General features: G+C 40.2%; 1 protein-coding gene across 2 annotated transcripts in view; it reads right to left on the bottom strand.

Annotated features, from left to right (window-relative positions):
* The window catches only part of LOC110367879 (interferon-induced very large GTPase 1-like), a 95,406-nt gene that overhangs the window by 10,005 nt on the left and 63,324 nt on the right, over positions 1-22,077 (bottom strand). For both annotated transcript variants that reach the window (XM_036148353.1, XM_036148355.1), the window contains exons 8-22: positions 14,102-14,133; positions 13,327-13,435; positions 12,129-12,160; positions 11,353-11,461; positions 10,216-10,247; positions 9,440-9,548; positions 8,190-8,221; positions 7,412-7,520; positions 6,262-6,293; positions 5,486-5,594; positions 4,329-4,360; positions 3,552-3,660; positions 2,446-2,477; positions 1,671-1,779; positions 565-596 (exon numbers count right to left, since the gene is read on the bottom strand). In XM_036148353.1, the coding sequence (XP_036004246.1) occupies positions 565-596; positions 1,671-1,779; positions 2,446-2,477; positions 3,552-3,660; positions 4,329-4,360; positions 5,486-5,594; positions 6,262-6,293; positions 7,412-7,520; positions 8,190-8,221; positions 9,440-9,548; positions 10,216-10,247; positions 11,353-11,461; positions 12,129-12,160; positions 13,327-13,435; positions 14,102-14,133 (1,019 nt within the window). The remainder of the gene's footprint in view (positions 1-564; positions 597-1,670; positions 1,780-2,445; positions 2,478-3,551; positions 3,661-4,328; positions 4,361-5,485; positions 5,595-6,261; positions 6,294-7,411; positions 7,521-8,189; positions 8,222-9,439; positions 9,549-10,215; positions 10,248-11,352; positions 11,462-12,128; positions 12,161-13,326; positions 13,436-14,101; positions 14,134-22,077) is intronic.

Consider the following 22,077-nt stretch of genomic DNA (forward strand, 5'->3'; position numbering starts at 1 on the left):
GATCTTGAAGATATTCAATCAATTTATTTAAAAAGTATTTAATCTTTATGCCATGAACCACCAAGGCAATTTGGCATATAACACTAAAAAGGTGTATAGGTCACACCCACCTTAATATTTCATATTGTAAGTGTAATAAATATTAAGTGCAACACAGCATAAATTCCTGATTTGACAAACATATCTAAGATCAAAGTCAGTCATTGCAATTTAAAAGTAAGGTCAGGAAAAAAAATAACAAACTATCATTTAAATAATCAATGTTCATTGTTTTAGAATATTTACTCAAATAAGCCTTCGGGCTCAAACCACAGGTATACCTGTAAATACACTGATTTGTAATTTAACTGAATGGGGTTAAATTTAATTAAAATTAAACAAAAAAAAGAAAAAGTAAAAGAAATAAAGTTTAACTGTTGAAATCTATAAGTATTGTATTTTGCTTATTTTGAAGACAAATTTGTGAGTTCAGGGAACAATCTGATAAGGTCCATCTTCCAGCATTTAGTAGTTGAAAACATTGTGGTTTTCTAAAATTGTGGTCAATTATGCAGTTGGCCTTACCTTAGGTTCAGGTTCAACCTTTATTTTTTCTCCTGTAGAATGATGACAAAAAAGAGCAGATTATCATTTATAATCTGTTGTGCCATTAAGGCAGGAGGAAAAATCGTGACTGATTTGCTAACAACATGGAACATGACACTGCTACATGCACGCAGAGACTTCCTCTCACAGCAGGGTGGCCTGCTATGAAGCCAGGCTACACTTCACTTATCTTTTTTCTGGCCTGTGGACTCTCAAGGAGAGGGCCTGTGCTGGGGAGACCAGCCACCCACGCGTGTCGCATGGGACTCAAAGACATCTGCAGGGTCGAGCAAGCTGAGTAAAATGTACTTTCTGTGAAACTCATTTCCCGCTGCTACGCAGCAAAGCAGGGAGCTCTGGTTGTCCAGTGGAACCGACGGGGCTCAGAGAACTGCCAGCTGGATCGAAGCTAAGTCTGCAGTCTCACTTCTGCGTAAACAGACGCCAAAGCAAAAGAATCCATCTAAGCCTAAACCAGCTTTGTTTGTTTTTCTCAGCTGTTGCAGGAAGCTGACTCCAGACGGCGTGGAGCGGCCTGCAGCCGGCACAGGGCCCATTATCCCAAGCTGAGAGCAAAAGCCGAGCTGAAATCACCTGCTGCAGCCGGCTCAGAGACTCGACTACCATCCGGTGCTGCCTGCTTCGACTGCCCCATTTCGGCTAGGCCATAGCCGCCGAGCCGCATGCTAGCCTTGGCCTCCACCCTCCCTGCTTCAACTGCTTCCAACTGGATGCCCAAAGTGAACTGAACTGACACAGAGGCACCAACAGGTTTGGCAGTCTATGACCTTGTTTAGCATTTGTACAGCAAATACTGTGATGTAATTGTTCAAAAAATGTAAAAGAGAACAGAGAAAATAGCTTCAAAAATACAATCCAAAAAGAATTTGAAGATATCTACGCAGTACTTTGACAGATGACATTTCCGTTTTTTGCACTCTTAGAAACTCCAAATACCCAACAAAATGTATTTAAGGGCTAAAAAGGTGGAATTTGTATGATGTGACTCCTTAAGGAGCAGTGGTCAAAAGCTCATAGAGAGGTGATGGATGGATGGATGGATGGATGGATGGAGTAAATTTTACCTTCCTCCTTTGGTTCACATGGAACAGTACTTATTTCAGACTGTCCTTCTCTGGTGTCATCTGACTTTTCAGATTGTTCAGCAACAGCTTGGTCCTTCAGTTGATCAAACTAAGAAACACACATCATGTGACATTAACTTTTAAATTTGTGGGAGTCTATTATGTAATGTTTAGACAGACAAACAAATCACTGACTTAGAAAATCTAATTAAAGATCTTGAAGATATTCAATCAATTTATTTAAAAGTATTTAATCTTTATGCCATGAACCACCAAGGCAATTTGGCATATAACACTAAAAAGGTGTATAGGTCACACCCACCTTAATATTTCATATTGTAAGTGTAATAAATATTAAGTGCAACACAGCATAAATTCCTGATTTGACAAACATATCTAAGATCAAAGTCAGTCATTGCAATTTAAAAGTAAGGTCAGGAAAAAAAATAACAAACTATCATTTAAATAATCAATGTTCATTGTTTTAGAATATTTACTCAAATAAGCCTTCGGGCTCAAACCACAGGTATACCTGTGAATACACTGATTTGTAATTTAACTGAGTGGGGTTAAATTTAATTAAAATTAAACAAAAAAAGAAAAAGTAAAAGAAATAAAGTTTAACTGTTGAAATCTATAAGTATTGTATTTTGCTTATTTTGAAGACAAATTTGTGAGTTCAGGGAACAATCTGATAAGGTCCATCTTCCAGCATTTAGTAGTTGAAAACATTGTGGTTTTCTAAAATTGTGGTCAATTATGCAGTTGGCCTTACCTTAGGTTCAGGTTCAACCTCTATTTTTTCTCCTGTAGAATGATGACAAAAAAGAGAAGATTATCATTTATAATCTGTTGTGCCATCAAGCCATGAGGAAAAATCGTGACTGATTTGCTAACAACATGGAACATGACACTGCTACATGCACGCACAGACTGCCTCTCACAGCAGGGTGGCCTGCTATGAAGCCAGGCTACACTTCACTTATCTTTTTTCTTGCCTGTGGACTCTCAAGGAGAGGGCCTGTGCTGGGGAGACCAGCCACCCACGCGTGTCGCATGGGACTCAAAGACATCTGCAGGGTCGAGCAAGCTTAGTAAAATGTACTTTCTGTGAAACTCATTTCCCGCTGCTACGCAGCAAAGCAGGGAGCTCTGGTTGTCCAGAGGAACTGACGGGGCTCGGAGAACTGCCAGCTGGATCGAAGCTAAGTCTGCAGTCTCACTTCTGCGTAAACAGACGCCAAAGCAAAAGAATCCATCTAAGCCTAAACCAGCTTTGTTTGTTTTTCTCAGCTGTTGCAGGAAGCTGACTCCAGACGGCGTGGAGCGGCCTGCAGCCGGCACAGGGCCCATTATCCCAAGCTGAGAGCAAAAGCCGAGCTGAAATCACCTGCTGCAGCCGGCTCAGAGACTCGACTACCATCCGGTGCTGCCTGCTTCGACTGCCCCATTTCGGCTAGGCCATAGCCGCCGAGCCGCATGCTAGCCTTGGCCTCCACCCTCCCTGCTTCAACTGCTTCCAACTGGATGCCCAAAGTGAACTGAACTGACACAGAGGCACCAACAGGTTTGGCAGTCTATGACCTTGTTTAGCATTTGTACAGCAAATACTGTGATGTAATTGTTCAAAAAATGTAAAAGAGAACAGAGAAAATAGCTTCAAAAATACAATCCAAAAAGAATTTGAAGATATCTACGCAGTACTTTGACAGATGACATTTCCGTTTTTTGCACTCTTAGAAACTCCAAATACCCAACAAAATGTATTTAAGGGCTAAAAAGGTGGAATTTGTATGATGTGACTCCTTAAGGAGCAGTGGTCAAAAGCTCATAGAGAGGTGATGGATGGATGGATGGATGGATGGATGGAGTAAATTTTACCTTCCTCCTTTGGTTCACATGGAACAGTACTTATTTCAGACTGTCCTTCTCTGGTGTCATCTGACTTTTCAGATTGTTCAGCAACAGCTTGGTCCTTCAGTTGATCAAACTAAGAAACACACATCATGTGACATTAACTTTTAAATTTGTGGGAGTCTATTATGTAATGTTTAGACAGACAAACAAATCACTGACTTAGAAAATCTAATTAAAGATCTTGAAGATATTCAATCAATTTATTTAAAAAGTATTTAATCTTTATGCCATGAACCACCAAGGCAATTTGGCATATAACACTAAAAAGGTGTATAGGTCACACCCACCTTAATATTTCATATTGTAAGTGTAATAAATATTAAGTGCAACACAGCATAAATTCCTGATTTGACAAACATATCTAAGATCAAAGTCAGTCATTGCAATTTAAAAGTAAGGTCAGGAAAAAAAATAACAAACTATCATTTAAATAATCAATGTTCATTGTTTTAGAATATTTACTCAAATAAGCCTTCGGGCTCAAACCACAGGTATACCTGTGAATACACTGATTTGTAATTTAACTGAGTGGGGTTAAATTTAATTAAAATTAAACAAAAAAAAGAAAAAGTAAAAGAAATAAAGTTTAACTGTTGAAATCTATAAGTATTGTATTTTGCTTATTTTGAAGACAAATTTGTGAGTTCAGGGAACAATCTGATAAGGTCCATCTTCCAGCATTTAGTAGTTGAAAACATTGTGGTTTTCTAAAATTGTGGTCAATTATGCAGTTGGCCTTACCTTAGGTTCAGGTTCAACCTCTATTTTTTCTCCTGTAGAATGATGACAAAAAAGAGAAGATTATCATTTATAATCTGTTGTGCCATTAAGGCATGAGGAAAAATCGTGACTGATTTGCTAACAACATGGAACATGACACTGCTACATGCACGCAGAGACTGCCTCTCACAGCAGGGTGGCCTGCTATGAAGCCAGGCTACACTTCACTTATCTTTTTTCTTGCCTGTGGACTCTCAAGGAGAGGGCCTGTGCTGGGGAGACCAGCCACCCACGCGTGTCGCATGGGACTCAAAGACATCTGCAGGGTCGAGCAAGCTGAGTAAAATGTACTTTCTGTGAAACTCATTTCCCGCTGCTACGCAGCAAAGCAGGGAGCTCTGGTTGTCCAGTGGAACCGACGGGGCTCGGAGAACTGCCAGCTGGATCGAAGCTAAGTCTGCAGTCTCACTTCTGCGTAAACAGACGCCAAAGCAAAAGAATCCATCTAAGCCTAAACCAGCTTTGTTTGTTTTTCTCAGCTGTTGCAGGAAGCTGACTCCAGACGGCGTGGAGCGGCCTGCAGCCGGCACAGGGCCCATTATCCCAAGCTGAGAGCAAAAGCCGAGCTGAAATCACCTGCTGCAGCCGGCTCAGAGACTCGACTACCATTCGGTGCTGCCTGCTTCGACTGCCCCATTTCGGCTAGGCCATAGCCGCCGAGCCGCATGCTAGCCTTGGCCTCCACCCTCCCTGCTTCAACTGCTTCCAACTGGATGCCCAAAGTGAACTGAACTGACACAGAGGCACCAACAGGTTTGGCAGTCTATGACCTTGTTTAGCATTTGTACAGCAAATACTGTGATGTAATTGTTCAAAAAATGTAAAAGGAACAGAGAAAATAGCTTCAAAAATACAATCCAAAAAGAATTTGAAGATATCTACGCAGTACTTTGACAGATGACATTTCTGTTTTTTGCACTCTTAGAAACTCCAAATACCCAACAAAATGTATTTAAGGGCTAAAAAGGTGGAATTTGTATGATGTGACTCCTTAAGGAGCAGTGGTCAAAAGCTCATAGAGAGGTGATGGATGGATGGATGGATGGATGGATGGATGGATGGATGGATGGATGGATGGATGGATGGATGGATGGATGGATGGATGGAGTAAATTTTACCTTCCTCCTTTGGTTCACATGGAACAGTACTTATTTCAGACTGTCCTTCTCTGGTGTCATCTGACTTTTCAGATTGTTCAGCAACAGCTTGGTCCTTCAGTTGATCAAACTAAGAAACACACATCATGTGACATTAACTTTTAAATTTGTGGGAGTCTATTATGTAATGTTTAGACAGACAAACAAATCACTGACTTAGAAAACCTAATTAAAGATCTTGAAGATATTCAATCAATTTATTTAAAAAGTATTTAATCTTTATGCCATGAACCACCAAGGCAATTTGGCATATAACACTAAAAAGGTGTATAGGTCACACCCACCTTAATATTTCATATTGTAAGTGTAATAAATATTAAGTGCAACACAGCATAAATTCCTGATTTGACAAACATATCTAAGATCAAAGTCAGTCATTGCAATTTAAAAGTAAGGTCAGGAAAAAAAATAACAAACTATCATTTAAATAATCAATGTTCATTGTTTTAGAATATTTACTCAAATAAGCCTTCGGGCTCAAACCACAGGTATACCTGTGAATACACTGATTTGTAATTTAACTGAGTGGGGTTAAATTTAATTAAAATTAAACAAAAAAAGAAAAAGTAAAAGAAATAAAGTTTAACTGTTGAAATCTATAAGTATTGTATTTTGCTTATTTTGAAGACAAATTTGTGAGTTCAGGGAGCAATCTGATAAGGTCCATCTTCCAGCCTTTAGTAGTTGAAAACATTGTGGTTTTCTAAAATTGTGGTCAATTATGCAGTTGGCCTTACCTTAGGTTCAGGTTCAACCTCTATTTTTTCTCCTGTAGAATGATGACAAAAAAGAGAAGATTATCATTTATAATCTGTTGTGCCATCAAGACATGAGGAAAAATCGTGACTGATTTGCTAACAACATGGAACATGACACTGCTACATGCACGCAGAGACTGCCTCTCACAGCAGGGTGGCCTGCTATGAAGCCAGGCTACACTTCACTTATCTTTTTTCTTGCCTGTGGACTCTCAAGGAGAGGGCCTGTGCTGGGGAGACCAGCCACCCACGCGTGTCGCATGGGACTCAAAGACATCTGCAGGGTCGAGCAAGCTTAGTAAAATGTACTTTCTGTGAAACTCATTTCCCGCTGCTACGCAGCAAAGCAGGGAGCTCTGGTTGTCCAGAGGAACTGACGGGGCTCGGAGAACTGCCAGCTGGATCGAAGCTAAGTCTGCAGTCTCACTTCTGCGTAAACAGACGCCAAAGCAAAAGAATCCATCTAAGCCTAAACCAGCTTTGTTTGTTTTTCTCAGCTGTTGCAGGAAGCTGACTCCAGACGGCGTGGAGCGGCCTGCAGCCGGCACAGGGCCCATTATCCCAAGCTGAGAGAGAAAGCCGAGCTGAAATCACCTGCTGCAGCCGGCTCAGAGACTCGACTACCATCCGGTGCTGCCTGCTTCGACTGCCCCATTTCGGCTAGGCCATAGCCGCCGAGCCGCATGCTAGCCTTGGCCTCCACCCTCCCTGCTTCAACTGCTTCCAACTGGATGCCCAAAGTGAACTGAACTGACATAGAGGCACCAACAGGTTTGGCAGTCTCTGACCTTGTTTAGCATTTGTACAGCAAATACTGTGATGTAATTGTTCAAAAAATGTAAAAGAGAACAGAGAAAATAGCTTCAAAAATACAATCCAAAAAGAATTTGAAGATATCTACGCAGTACTTTGACAGATGACATTTCCGTTTTTTGCACTCTTAGAAACTCCAAATACCCAACAAAATGTATTTAAGGGCTAAAAAGGTGGAATTTGTATGATGTGACTCCTTAAGGAGCAGTGGTCAAAAGCTCATAGAGAGGTGATGGATGGATGGATGGATGGATGGATGGATGGATGGATGGATGGATGGATGGATGGATGGATGGATGGATGGAGTAAATTTTACCTTCCTCCTTTGGTTCACATGGAACAGTACTTATTTCAGACTGTCCTTCTCTGGTGTCATCTGACTTTTCAGATTGTTCAGCAACAGCTTGGTCCTTCAGTTGATCAAACTAAGAAACACACATCATGTGACATTAACTTTTAAATTTGTGGGAGTCTATTATGTAATGTTTAGACAGACAAACAAATCACTGACTTAGAAAACCTAATTAAAGATCTTGAAGATATTCAATCAATTTATTTAAAAAGTATTTAATCTTTATGCCATGAACCACCAAGACAATTTGGCATATAACACTAAAAAGGTGTATAGGTCACACCCACCTTAATATTTCATATTGTAAGTGTAATAAATATTAAGTGCAACACAGCATAAATTCCTGATTTGACAAACATATCTAAGATCAAAGTCAGTCATTGCAATTTAAAAGTAAGGTCAGGAAAAAAAATAACAAACTATCATTTAAATAATCAATGTTCCTTGTTTTAGAATATTTACTCAAATAAGCCTTCGGGCTCAAACCACAGGTATACCTGTGAATACACTGATTTGTAATTTAACTGAGTGGGGTTAAATTTAATTAAAATTAAACAAAAAAAAAGAAAAAGTAAAAGAAATAAAGTTTAACTGTTGAAATCTATAAGTATTGCATTTTGCTTATTTTGAAGACAAATTTGTGAGTTCAGGGAACAATCTGATAAGGTCCATCTTCCAGCATTTAGTAGTTGAAAACATTGTGGTTTTCTAAAATTGTGGTCAATTATGCAGTTGGCCTTACCTTAGGTTCAGGTTCAACCTCTATTTTTTCTCCTGTAGAATTATGACAAAAAAGAGCAGATTATCATTTATAATCTGTTGTTCCATCAAGCCATGAGGAAAAATCGTGACTGATTTGCTAACAACATGGAACATGACACTGCTACATGCACGCAGAGACTGCCTCTCACAGCAGGGTGGCCTGCTATGAAGCCAGGCTAAACTTCACTTATCTTTTTTCTTGCCTGTGGACTCTCAAGGAGAGGGCCTGTGCTGGGGAGACCAGCCACCCACGCGTGTCGCATGGGACTCAAAGACATCTGCAGGGTCGAGCAAGCTGAGTAAAATGTACTTTCTGTGAAACTCATTTCCCGCTGCTACGCAGCAAAGCAGGGAGCTCTGGTTGTCCAGTGGAACCGACGGGGCTCGGAGAACTGCCAGCTGGATCGAAGCTAAGTCTGCAGTCTCACTTCTGCGTAAACAGATGCCAAAGCAAAAGAATCCCTCTAAGCCTAAACCAGCTTTGTTTGTTTTTCTCAGCTGTTGCAGGAAGCTGACTCCAGACGGCGTGGAGCGGCCTGCAGCCGGCACAGGGCCCATTATCCCAAGCTGAGAGCAAAAGCCGAGCTGAAATCACCTGCTGCAGCCGGCTCAGAGACTCGACTACCATTCGGTGCTGCCTGCTTCGACTGCCCCATTTCGGCTAGGCCATAGCCGCCGAGCCGCATGCTAGCCTTGGCCTCCACCCTCCCTGCTTCAACTGCTTCCAACTGGATGCCCAAAGTGAACTGAACTGACACAGAGGCACCAACAGGTTTGGCAGTCTATGACCTTGTTTAGCATTTGTACAGCAAATACTGTGATGTAATAGTTCAAAAAATGTAAAAGAGAACAGAGAAAATAGCTTCAAAAATACAATCCAAAAAGAATTTGAAGATATCTACGCAGTACTTTGACAGATGACATTTCCGTTTTTTGCACTCTTAGAAACTCCAAATACCCAACAAAATGTATTTAAGGGCTAAAAAGGTGGAATTTGTATGATGTGACTCCTTAAGGAGTACTGGTTAAAAGCTCATAGAGAGGTGATGGATGGATGGATGGATGGATGGATGGATGGATGGATGGATGGATGGATGGATGGATGGATGGATGGATGGATGGATGGATGGGTGGATGGATGGATGGATGGATGGGTGGATGGATGGATGGATGGATGGGTGGATGGATGGATGGATGGATGGATGGATGGATGGATGGAGTAAATTTTACCTTCCTCCATTGGTTCACATGGAACAGTACTTATTTCAGACTGTCCTTCTCTGGTGTCATCTGACTTTTCAGATTGTTCAGCAACAGCTTGGTCCTTCAGTTGATCAAACTAAGAAACACATATCATGTGACATTAACTTTTAAATTTGTGGGAGTGTATTATGTAATATTTAGACAGACAAATAAATCACTGACTTACAAAACCTAATTAAAGATCTTAGATATATTCAATCAATTTATTTAAAAAGTATTTAATTTTTATGCCATGCACCACCAAGGCAATTCGGCATATAACACTAAAAAGGTGTATAGGTCACACCCACCTTAATATATCATAATCTAAGTGTAATAAATATTAAGTGCAACACAGCATACATTCCTAATTTGAAAAACATATCTAAGATCAAAGTCAGTCATTGCAATTTAAAAGTAAGGTCAGGAAAAAAAATAACAAACTATCATTTAAATAATCAATGTTCATTGTTTTAGAATATTTACTCAAATAAGCCTTCGGGCTCAAACCACAGGTATACCTGTAAATACACTGAATTGTAATTGAACTGAATGGAGTTAATTTAATTTAAATTAAGCATAAAAAAGAAAAAGTTAAATAAATAAAGTTTAACTGTTGAAATCTATAAATATTGTATTCTGTTTATTTTTAAGACAAATTTGTGAGTTCAGGGAACAATCTGATAAGGTCCATCTCCCAACATTTAGGAGTTGAAAACATTGTGGTTTTCTAAAATTGTGGTTAATTATGCAGTTTGCCTTACCTTAAGTTCAGGTTCAACCTCTATTTTTTCTCCTGTAGAATGATGACAAAAAAGAGCAGATTATCATTTATAATCTGTTGTGCCATCAAGCCATAAGGAAAAATCGCGACTGATTTGCTAACAACATGGAACATGACACTGCTACATGCACGCATAGACTGCCTCTCACAGCAGGGTGGCCTGCTATGAAGCCAGGCTACACTTCACTTATCTTTTTTTTGCCTGTGGACTCTCAAGGAGAGGGCCTGTGCTGGGGAGACCAGCCACCCACGCGTGTCGCATGGGACTCAAAGACATCTGCAGGGTCGAGCAAGCTGAGTAAAATGTAATTTCTGTGAAACTCATTTCCCGCTGCTATGCAGCAAAGCAGGGAGCTCTGGTTGTCCAGAGGAACTGACGGGGCTCGGAGAACTGCCAGCTGGATCGAAGCTAAGTCTGCAGTCTCACTTCTGCGTAAACAGACGCCAAAGCAAAAGAATCCATCTAAGCCTAAACCAGCTTTGTTTGTTTTTCTCAGCTGTTGCAGGAAGCTGACTCCAGACGGCGTGGAGCGGCCTGCAGCCGGCACAGGGCCCATTATCCCAAGCTGAGAGCAAAAGCCGAGCTGAAATCACCTGCTGCAGCCGGCTCAGAGACTCGACTACCATCCGGTGCTGCCTGCTTCGACTGCCCCATTTCGGCTAGGCCATAGCCGCCGAGCCGCATGCTAGCCTTGGCCTCCACCCTCCCTGCTTCAACTGCTTCCAACTGGATGCCCAAAGTGAACTGAACTGACACAGAGGCACCAACAGGTTTGGCAGTCTATGACCTTGTTTAGCATTTGTACAGCAAATACTGTGATGTAATTGTTCAAAAAATGTAAAAGAGAACAGAGAAAATAGCTTCAAAAATACAATCCAAAAAGAATTTGAAGATATCTACGCAGTACTTTGACAGATGACATTTCCGTTTTTTGCACTCTTAGAAACTCCAAATACCCAACAAAATGTATTTAAGGGCTAAAAAGGTGGAATTTGTATGATGTGACTCCTTAAGGAGCAGTGGTCAAAAGCTCATAGAGAGGTGATGGATGGATGGATGGATGGATGGATGGATGGATGGATGGATGGATGGATGGATGGATGGAGTAAATTTTACCTTCCTCCTTTGGTTCACATGGAACAGTACTTATTTCAGACTGTCCTTCTCTGGTGTCATCTGACTTTTCAGATTGTTCAGCAACAGCTTGGTCCTTCAGTTGATCAAACTAAGAAACACACATCATGTGACATTAACTTTTAAATTTGTGGGAGTCTATTATGTAATGTTTAGACAGACAAACAAATCACTGACTTAGAAAACCTAATTAAAGATCTTGAAGATATTCAATCAATTTATTTAAAAAGTATTTAATCTTTATGCCATGAACCACCAAGGCAATTTGGCATATAACACTAAAAAGGTGTATAGGTCACACCCACCTTAATATTTCATATTGTAAGTGTAATAAATATTAAGTGCAACACAGCATAAATTCCTGATTTGACAAACATATCTAAGATCAAAGTCAGTCATTGCAATTTAAAAGTAAGGTCAGGAAAAAAAATAACAAACTATCATTTAAATAATCAATGTTCATTGTTTTAGAATATTTACTCAAATAAGCCTTCGGGCTCAAACCACAGGTATACCTGTGAATACACTGATTTGTAATTTAACTGAGTGGGGTTAAATTTAATTAAAATTAAACAAAAAAAGAAAAAGTAAAAGAAATAAAGTTTAACTGTTGAAATCTATAAGTATTGTATTTTGCTTATTTTGAAGACAAATTTGTGAGTTCAGGGAACAATCTGATAAGGTCCATCTTCCAGCATTTAGTAGTTGAAAACATTGTGGTTTTCTAAAATTGTGGTCAATTATGCAGTTGGCCTTACCTTAGGTTCAGGTTCAACCTCTATTTTTTCTCCTGTAGAATGATGACAAAAAAGAGAAGATTATCATTTATAATCTGTTGTGCCATCAAGCCATGAGGAAAAATCGTGACTGATTTGCTAACAACATGGAACATGACACTGCTACATGCACGCACAGACTGCCTCTCACAGCAGGGTGGCCTGCTATGAAGCCAGGCTACACTTCACTTATCTTTTTTCTTGCCTGTGGACTCTCAAGGAGAGGGCCTGTGCTGGGGAGACCAGCCACCCACGCGTGTCGCATGGGACTCAAAGACATCTGCAGGGTCGAGCAAGCTTAGTAAAATGTACTTTCTGTGAAACTCATTTCCCGCTGCTACGCAGCAAAGCAGGGAGCTCTGGTTGTCCAGAGGAACTGACGGGGCTCGGAGAACTGCCAGCTGGATCGAAGCTAAGTCTGCAGTCTCACTTCTGCGTAAACAGACGCCAAAGCAAAAGAATCCATCTAAGCCTAAACCAGCTTTGTTTGTTTTTCTCAGCTGTTGCAGGAAGCTGACTCTAGACGGCGTGGAGCGGCCTGCAGCCGGCACAGGGCCCATTATCCCAAGCTGAGAGCAAAAGCCGAGCTGAAATCACCTGCTGCAGCCGGCTCAGAGACTCGACTACCATCCGGTGCTGCCTGCTTCGACTGCCCCATTTCGGCTAGGCCATAGCCGCCGAGCCGCATGCTAGCCTTGGCCTCCACCCTCCCTGCTTCAACTGCTTCCAACTGGATGCCCAAAGTGAACTGAACTGACACAGAGGCACCAACAGGTTTGGCAGTCTATGACCTTGTTTAGCATTTGTACAGCAAATACTGTGATGTAATTGTTCAAAAAATGTAAAAGAGAACAGAGAAAATAGCTTCAAAAATACAATCCAAAAAGAATTTGAAGATATCTACGCAGTACTTTGACAGATGACATTTCCGTTTTTTGCACTCTTAGAAACTCCAAATACCCAACAAAATGTATTTAAGGGCTAAAAAGGTGGAATTTGTATGATGTGACTCCTTAAGGAGTACTGGTTAAAAGCTCATAGAGAGGTGATGGATGGATGGATGGATGGATGGATGGATGGATGGATGGATGGATGGATGGATGGATGGATGGATGGATGGGTGGATGGATGGATGGATGGATTGGTGGATGGATGGATGGATGGATGGAGTAAATTTTACCTTCCTCCATTGGTTCACATGGAACAGTACTTATTTCAGACTGTCCTTCTCTGGTGTCATCTGACTTTTCAGATTGTTCAGCAACAGCTTGGTCCTTCAGTTGATCAAACTAAGAAACACATATCATGTGACATTAACTTTTAAATTTGTGGGAGTCTATTATGTAATATTTAGACAGACAAATAAATCACTGACTTACAAAACCTAATTAAAGATCTTAGATATATTCAATCAATTTATTTAAAAAGTATTTAATTTTTATGCCATGCACCACCAAGGCAATTCGGCATATAACACTAAAAAGGTGTATAGGTCACACCCACCTTAATATATCATAATCTAAGTGTAATAAATATTAAGTGCAACACAGCATACATTCCTAATTTGAAAAACATATCTAAGATCAAAGTCAGTCATTGCAATTTAAAAGTAAGGTCAGAAAAAAAATAACAAACTATTATTTAAATAATCAATGTTCATTGTTTTAGAATATTTACTCAAATAAGCCTTCGGGCTCAAACCACAGGTATACCTGTAAATACACTGAATTGTAATTGAACTGAATGGAGTTAATTTAATTTAAATTAAGCATAAAAAAGAAAAAGTTAAATAAATAAAGTTTAACTATTGAAATCTATAAATATTGTATTCTGTTTATTTTTAAGACAAATTTGTGAGTTCAGGGAACAATCTGATAAGGTCCATCTCCCAACATTTAGGAGTTGAAAACATTGTGGTTTTCTAAAATTGTGGTCAATTATGCAGTTTGCCTTACCTTAAGTTCAGGTTCAACCTCTATTTTTTCTCCTGTAGAATGATGACAAAAAAGAGCAGATTATCATTTATAATCTGTTGTGCCATCAAGCCATAAGGAAAAATCGTGACTGATTTGCTAACAACATGGAACATGACACTGCTACATGCACGCACAGACTGCCTCTCACAGCAGGGTGGCCTGCTATGAAGCCAGGCTACACTTCACTTATCTTTTTTTTGCCTGTGGACTCTCAAGGAGAGGGCCTGTGCTGGGGAGACCAGCCACCCACGCGTGTCGCATGGGACTCAAAGACATCTGCAGGGTCGAGCAAGCTGAGTAAAATGTAATTTCTGTGAAACTCATTTCCCGCTGCTACGCAGCAAAGCAGGGAGCTCTGGTTGTCCAGAGGAACTGACGGGTCTCAGAGAACTGCCAGCTGGATCGAAGCTAAGTCTGCAGTCTCACTTCTGCGTAAACAGACGCCAAAGCAAAAGAATCCATCTAAGCCTAAACCAGCTTTGTTTGTTTTTCTCAGCTGTTGCAGGAAGCTGACTCCAGACGGCGTGGAGCGGCCTGCAGCCGGCACAGGGCCCATTATCCCAAGCTGAGAGCAAAAGCCGAGCTGAAATCACCTGCTGCAGCCGGCTCAGAGACTCGACTACCATCCGGTGCTGCCTGCTTCGACTGCCCCATTTCGGCTAGGCCATAGCCGCCGAGCCGCATGCTAGCCTTGGCCTCCACCCTCCCTGCTTCAACTGCTTCCAACTGGATGCCCAAAGTGAACTGAACTGACACAGAGGCACCAACAGGTTTGGCAGTCTATGACCTTGTTTAGCATTTGTACAGCAAATACTGTGATGTAATTGTTCAAAAAATGTAAAAGAGAACAGAGAAAATAGCTTCAAAAATACAATCCAAAAATAATTTGAAGATATCTACGCAGTACTTTGACAGATGACATTTGCGTTTTTTGCACTCTTAGAAACTCCAAATACTCAACAAAATGTATTTAAGGGCTAAAAAGGTGGAATTTGTATGATGTGACTCGTTAAGGAGCAGTGGTCAAAAGCTCATAGACGGACGGACGGACGGACGGACGGATGGACGGATGGATGTAGTAAATTTTACCACGTCAGTCTTCCCAGAGCAATAATGGCATTAATAAATTCAAGTGTCCCTAAAGTTAATAGTTTTACCGAGAAAATCATTATTCAAAATATTTTGTTAAACTCAGGATTTGCATTATGAATGGTTTGAAACACATACCAAATGCTGTTCAGAAATAGTTAAGCTAATTCAACCTCATTCCATGTTCATTAAGATGAACTTTGGTTCTTTGACTTAGCTCTGAAGTGAACCAGGATTCACTGAATTATTTTGATGATGTTGATGATGATCAACCACTTATTGATCCCTGCTTGCTTGCATTTTCCTGCGTTTTACTTTTTATCTCCTTTTTATCTCTTTGCCAAAACCACGGAAAGTTGGATTTAGTTATTTTTATTTATTTTCTTTTTATTTATTTTTGATTTTGATTTTGCAAAGATGCCTACCTTCACCACAGTGGACCTTGACACGCTTCTACAAAAGATCGCCGTTATAGAACAGAAGATATGCCGACTCGAACTGAATTATGATGTAAACGGCGCGTATGGAAATGAAACAACCCTGCCTGCGACTCCAAACGGGGACCACCAGCCCAGCAACTCTCTGAACAAACAGATCCCTGAGGGAAACAAGAATCCCTGGACCACTCTGGGTGCAAGACCAAAGGATCAACGAACCCCACGCCTAGACAAAGAAAACTGGCCGAGACTACAGAGAGATGTCCCAGGACAAGTGAAACAACAGCGGACTGTTCCCACAACAAATGATAGGAGTAAACCTGCTGGAAATGCTGGAATTCCTTTACGAAACAGATTCGCTCCGCTCCAAAATGTGACCCAGGAGAATCATGACAACACTCAGAGGTACGTCAACGACTTTCGCTCTAATACATCAGAGAAAAGACATGCCACGGGGCCAAGGACCCTGATTTTATGCAGTGGGTCTGTATGTGGGATTAAACATTTCTGTAACAAGAAAAACACAGAGGTCGACTCAAACTATGGCCTGGTGTCTGATTTATTAGACATCCTTCCAAGGATCTTGAAAGAGCGCCCGACCTTGGAAAAACTCATAATACAAGCTGAAGCCCTGGGCGACGTCACCCGGATAAGAAAATCAGAAGTATTGAAAGAGGATTACATTCGTCTGTTGAACTTAGTTCATGGCAAAAATGTCAAGGTGCTTCTGAGCGGCCCTTTCCCGCCCGTGGCTTGTGGAGACGAGATTTTTTCCCGAATTCTGATGCTAAACAAATGGCTGGAAAAAACATGCAAAGAAACAACTGTAACCTTCATAGACAACTTTAACATCTTCTGGGAAAGAAGACATCTGTTCAACAGAGATGGCTTCTCTCTAAATAGGTCAGGTGCAAAACGGCTGATTTCAAACATCTTCTATTCTGTGAACCATTTGTCATCAGCTTTGTCCCAAAACAATGTACATCCAGTGCCTAAACAAAAGATAAGCCCAGTGCAGCCCGAACAAGCCAAGATAAACATGGCCAGAAAGATGACACAGAAAGAGGCTTTCTCAGAGCTACAGGAGGATTCATCCCAGATCTTAGCAGGACAAAGAGAGGACCAAGAAAATCCATCGTCACGAACACCGGTCCGGACTACACCCGCCTCGCCTTCCTCTCCACAAAGCCCAGAGGTTCCTTTTCTGGAATTTTCTCCCAACATGAACAAAGTATTTAAGATTGGCCTACAGATGACATCCTCTCCATATAGCCACAGCTCTGTGACTAAACCAGCATCTTCCAAAGGCCGCAGAGCCCCAGATCCTCCTCTACGTATCACGGAACATGCCTGTCCTCAAGACCTTCAGATTACTTCGCTGTGATACACAGCGGGCCCTCGCTGCACGTTTATCAGACAAGACAGTTTCAAGAATCAGCTTGGGTCTTTTCCCGGGAATTACGGAATATCTGTGATGATTCGTGGCAGAAAAAAGAAAAACAAAAGGATAAACAGGAACAAATACTTGAAAGTCATTAACTGTCAGATGCAACCTGCCACAGAGACATCATCAACCACCAAATCATATAAACTAGGTTTATTAAACATTAGATCTCTGTCAGGAAAATCCCTTTTAATTAATGACTTTATCATTGACAACAATCTTGATGTTATGTTTTTAACAGAAACATGGTTACATGAATCTAATGAAGAAGTAATACTGCTGGAGTCAACACCTCCAAACTACAATTTCCTTTGTGAGAGCAGACAGCAAAGGAAAGGTGGAGGAGTAGCAACATTGTTTAATGATTCACTAAAGTGTAAAAAGGTGTTTTTGGGAAAATTTGACTCTTTTGAACATTTGGCTCTCAAGGTAAAGAGCCCGGTACGAACTATGTTTCTGAATGTTTACAGGCCTCCTAAGTCCACATCAAACTTTTTTAAGGATTTTAGTGACCTCTTGTCTGTGATATGTGTTGATTATGACTGTTTAATTATTGTGGGAGACTTCAACTTTCACGTTGACAACCCTGAAGACAGAAGTGCAAAAGAACTGTGTGACACACTTAGAAACTTTGGTTTAACTCAGAATGTTAAACAGCCAACACACAAGCAGGGGCATATTTTAGACTTAATCATCACTAAAGGTCTAAACATTTCACAGGTCAATGTAACTGATGTTGCCTTATCCGATCACTTCTCCGTTACCTTTGAATGTATCATTACCAGTGACTCATTTAGCCAAAGGGACATCGTAAGAAAACGCACCTTTAAGGACAATGCCACTGAAACTTTTATTCAAGCTTACTCTGCTACTTCAACCTTGGGCTGCAACTCAGTAGATGAGCTAGTAGATAACTTTCAGTCTAAAGTCTCAGACATCATTGACTGCATTGCTCCAGTTAAAGTGAAAGTTGTTTCCGGGAAGAAAAAATCTCCTTGGAGAAATGCTCCATCAGTTAGAAGTGAAAAGAGGGAATGTCGAAAAGCTGAACGCAGGTGGAGAAAGAATACACTCCAGGTTCACTATGACATCTATAAAGAGAGACTTAACAGATATAACTTACAATTGAAAAATGCAAGAGAATCTTTCTTCTCTGAGATCATTAAGAAAAACATTAATAATGCTCGTGTCTTATTTTCCACAGTCGACAGGTTAACAAATCCTCCTGTGTCCGTGGCTTCAGAACTCCACTCCACCAGGGCCTGCAATGAATTTGCTAACTTCTTTACTGAGAAAATCCTAAAAATTAGAGGATCAGTTTGTACTTCCACACCAGCTCCAGAACCAAAGCCGTACTCAGCTGGAACTTATCCTGACAAAATGTCCCAATTCAGCCAAATAAACTACAAAAGCTTAGAGCAGATCATTCAGCAGCTAAGTTCCTCTTCATGCTGTCTTGATGTTCTACCCACAGCTTTCTTTAAAAAAGTTTTACCTGTCATAGCGTCTGATTTGACCCAGATAATAAACACGTCCCTTCTGTCAGGTGTTTTCCCCCAGTCCCTAAAAACAGCAATTATCAAACCACTGCTGAAAAAGAATAATTTAGACAAACTTCTACTCCAGAACTACAGGCCCATCTCAAACCTCCCCTTTATCAGTAAGATTATTGAAAAAGCTGTGTTTCAACAATTAAACACCTTCTTAACAACGACCAGCTGCTTTGACGTTTTCCAGTCAGGTTTCCGTGCTCACCACAGTACAGAGACCGCCCTTATCAAGGTGTTTAATGACATCCATATAAATACAGACTGTGGAAGAACCACCGTGCTGGTACTATTGGACCTTAGTGCAGCATTTGATACTGTCGATCACTCCATTCTGTTAGAACGCCTGGAGAACTGGGTCGGCCTCTCTGGTACAGCACTCAACTGGTTTAAATCCTACTTAAAGGACAGAGACTTTTTTGTATCAGTAGGTAACTTTACATCAGAGATGACAAAAATCCCATTTGGGGTTCCCCAAGGGTCCATTCTGGGTCCCCTCCTATTCAATATCTACATGCTCCCTCTAGCCCAGATAATAAAAAATAACAACATCAGCTACCATAACTATGCAGACGACACACAGCTCTACATCACCATGTCACCAGGTGACTATGAACCAATTCAGGCACTGAGTAAATGCCTAGAAGAAATCAATACGTGGATGTGCCAAAATTTTCTCCAATTGAATAAAAACAAAACTGAAGTAATAATATTTGGACCAATAGAGGAAAGATCAAAAGTTAGCACACAGCTTCAGTCGCTTCAGCTAAAAACCACAAATCAGGCCCGAAACCTGGGTGTAGTGATGGACTCAGACCTGAACCTTCAAAAGCATCTAAAGACAGTTACAAGGTCGGCTTTCTATCACCTGAGGAACATTTCCAGGATTAAAGGACTAATGACTCAGCAGGATCTAGAAAAACTAATCCATGCGTTTATTTTTAGTCGAATTGATTACTGCAACGGTGTTTTCACAGGTCTGCCTAAAAAGTGGATCAGACAGCTGCAGCTGATCCAGAACGCTGCTGCCCGCGTCCTCACTAAGACTAAGAAAGTAGAGCACATCACCCCAGTTCTAAAGTCCTTACACTGGCTCCCTGTATCTCAGAGAATAGACTTTAAAATACTTCTGTTAGTCTATAAATCCTTAAATGGCTTAGCTCCTAAATACATCACAGACTTGTTATCAGCGTATAAACCATCCAGACCACTCAGGTCTTCTGACTCCAGCCTGCTCTGCATACCTAGAACCAGAACCAAACATGGAGAAGCAGCTTTTAGTTCCTATGCTCCAATTATCTGGAACAAACTTCCAGAAAACTGTAAAAGTGCGGAAAGCCTGAGTTCTTTTAAATCAAGATTAAAAACACATTTGTTTAAAATTGCCTTCAACTGTCCTAGTTAACTGAATCACCACTTTTTTGTTCTATTTTCTATCTATATTTTATTCCTACTTGCTCTTATTCTGTTTTATTTTGCTATGTTTTAATCATGTAAAGCACTTTGCATTGTCTTTGTACTGAATTGTGCTATATAAATAAATTTGCCTTGCCTTGCCTTGCCTTATTATAGCTTCTTAGCTTCTTTTTATATTAATTTTGCTTAGTAGTCTTAGATAACTTTCATCTGCCTGGTAGAGAGGATTTGTTGATTGAAATATAGTGTTAATTCAGATAAACAGCAATCTATAGTGATGTTCTCTGGATTTTTATTTTATTTCTGTTAATAAATTCTTGAACTTGAAGAGAAGAATTTATTCTATATGTGTGCAGAGTTTCATGTTAAAAGAACGGCAGTGCTACCAGTGGGCTCTCGAGCCAATAGGTTCTAGCCTAGGCCGACTGTTGAGGGGTTGTGATATTCTTTTGAATTCACTAACATCAATTTACCAAAAATCTTCAACAGTAAAACATCAAATAATGGCATTTTGTATGAGCTAATCTCACAACGTTTTCATCACATTCTTACCTGTCTGGATTTTTTCCTTATGTGGCACAACATCAGGTTCCTTTTTCTGGTCTCCACTTTTTTCAGGGCGTTGTCTACAGTGGTATTCTGGATCACCTTTAGAGAGACTGTCATCGATTTTCTCCAAAAGGCTCATTATCTCTGTTTCATCCGTCATACTTCTTATACATGTGTGGTATCTTTTTTCAGAAAAATTGTTCAGACTTTTCAGGTCCTGAAATGCACTTTCACATTTCTCCTCAGCATTATAGGTAACAACTGTCATTACATTCTGTATGATCTCTTTCCCAAATGTTTTCTTTAACCACAGCATTCCTGTAGTGTACTGGCTTATATGCTGGCCACTTCTTATCAGCAGGATAAAGGCATGAACAGACTGATATAATGGGATGTCGACATTATGTTGAAGACCAAGCATGTTAATGACAGAGATGTGCCGCCCACACAGATCATACAGGTTAGATGAAAACTCTTCCAACTGTGTTTCTTTGTCACGGTTGAAGAAAAGATTATTTGGCTCAACATCTATTGAATCTGTTTCCCCTGTTAACACAAGTGTGAGTTCAGGCATCACTGCAAGAAAGGAAGAAATATATAATTAAATCATCAAACTGCAGAATACTTTACAGTTAACCAAGCAGAATGTAAAGAAATATCACTGTCTTTCAGCGATTGTTACCTTTGTCCTTGCTTGCAGCTGGTGTAGCTGTAAGAGTTATCGTCCCATCTGTGCTTTTATCACAACTGCCTGATTGTTGAATGTCAAGAAGAGCCACCGCTGCATCACACTAAGAAACAGAATTTTAACCGGATTTTGTAAGACTTGTTAAGATGTATGCTTACCATCAAAAGCTCTATCTCTGGTTTGCCCATTTTATTATTATTTACAGAATAAAAGCTAGATAAGAATCAATGTAAACTGGGGATTTTTTTTATGTATATTATACAATCTAAAGCAATTTGAATATACAGCAGGAAAAATAAGTATTGAAGATGTAAATATATTTTCCTGACAAAATTCTAAAATGTTTATAACATCCCAAGTAAAACACACATACTAAGAAATGAAATCTAATGGAGGATACATATCGTATTAATAAAGTGGAGTGACACAGAGAGTAATTATTAAACGCATTAACAAAGAAGCTGCAAGAAATCAAAAAAAGCAAAGGGCCTTGCTGAAATCTACCAGTATATAGAACAACCTTGCGCCCTATCAGTACAAACTAATACCAGCAAGTTTAGGCCCGTCAATTGCCCATAATTATTTTTATTAATAAGGTACAGCAGAACAAGCATCTCATTAGGTGTAAAAGAAAATAACTAGACATTTATTTTCTGAGTTATTGGCACAAAACATACACAACTTACATGGTCTATCTGTCTGCATGCTCTCATATGCACATCCTTCCTGTTCCGCAGTAATTAACATAATTTGATTCAACAGTGGGCCACCTCTCAGGCAGCACA

This window comes from Fundulus heteroclitus, chromosome 16 (assembly GCF_011125445.2).
Source record: "Fundulus heteroclitus isolate FHET01 chromosome 16, MU-UCD_Fhet_4.1, whole genome shotgun sequence".
Taxonomy (NCBI): Eukaryota; Metazoa; Chordata; class Actinopteri; order Cyprinodontiformes; family Fundulidae; genus Fundulus; species Fundulus heteroclitus.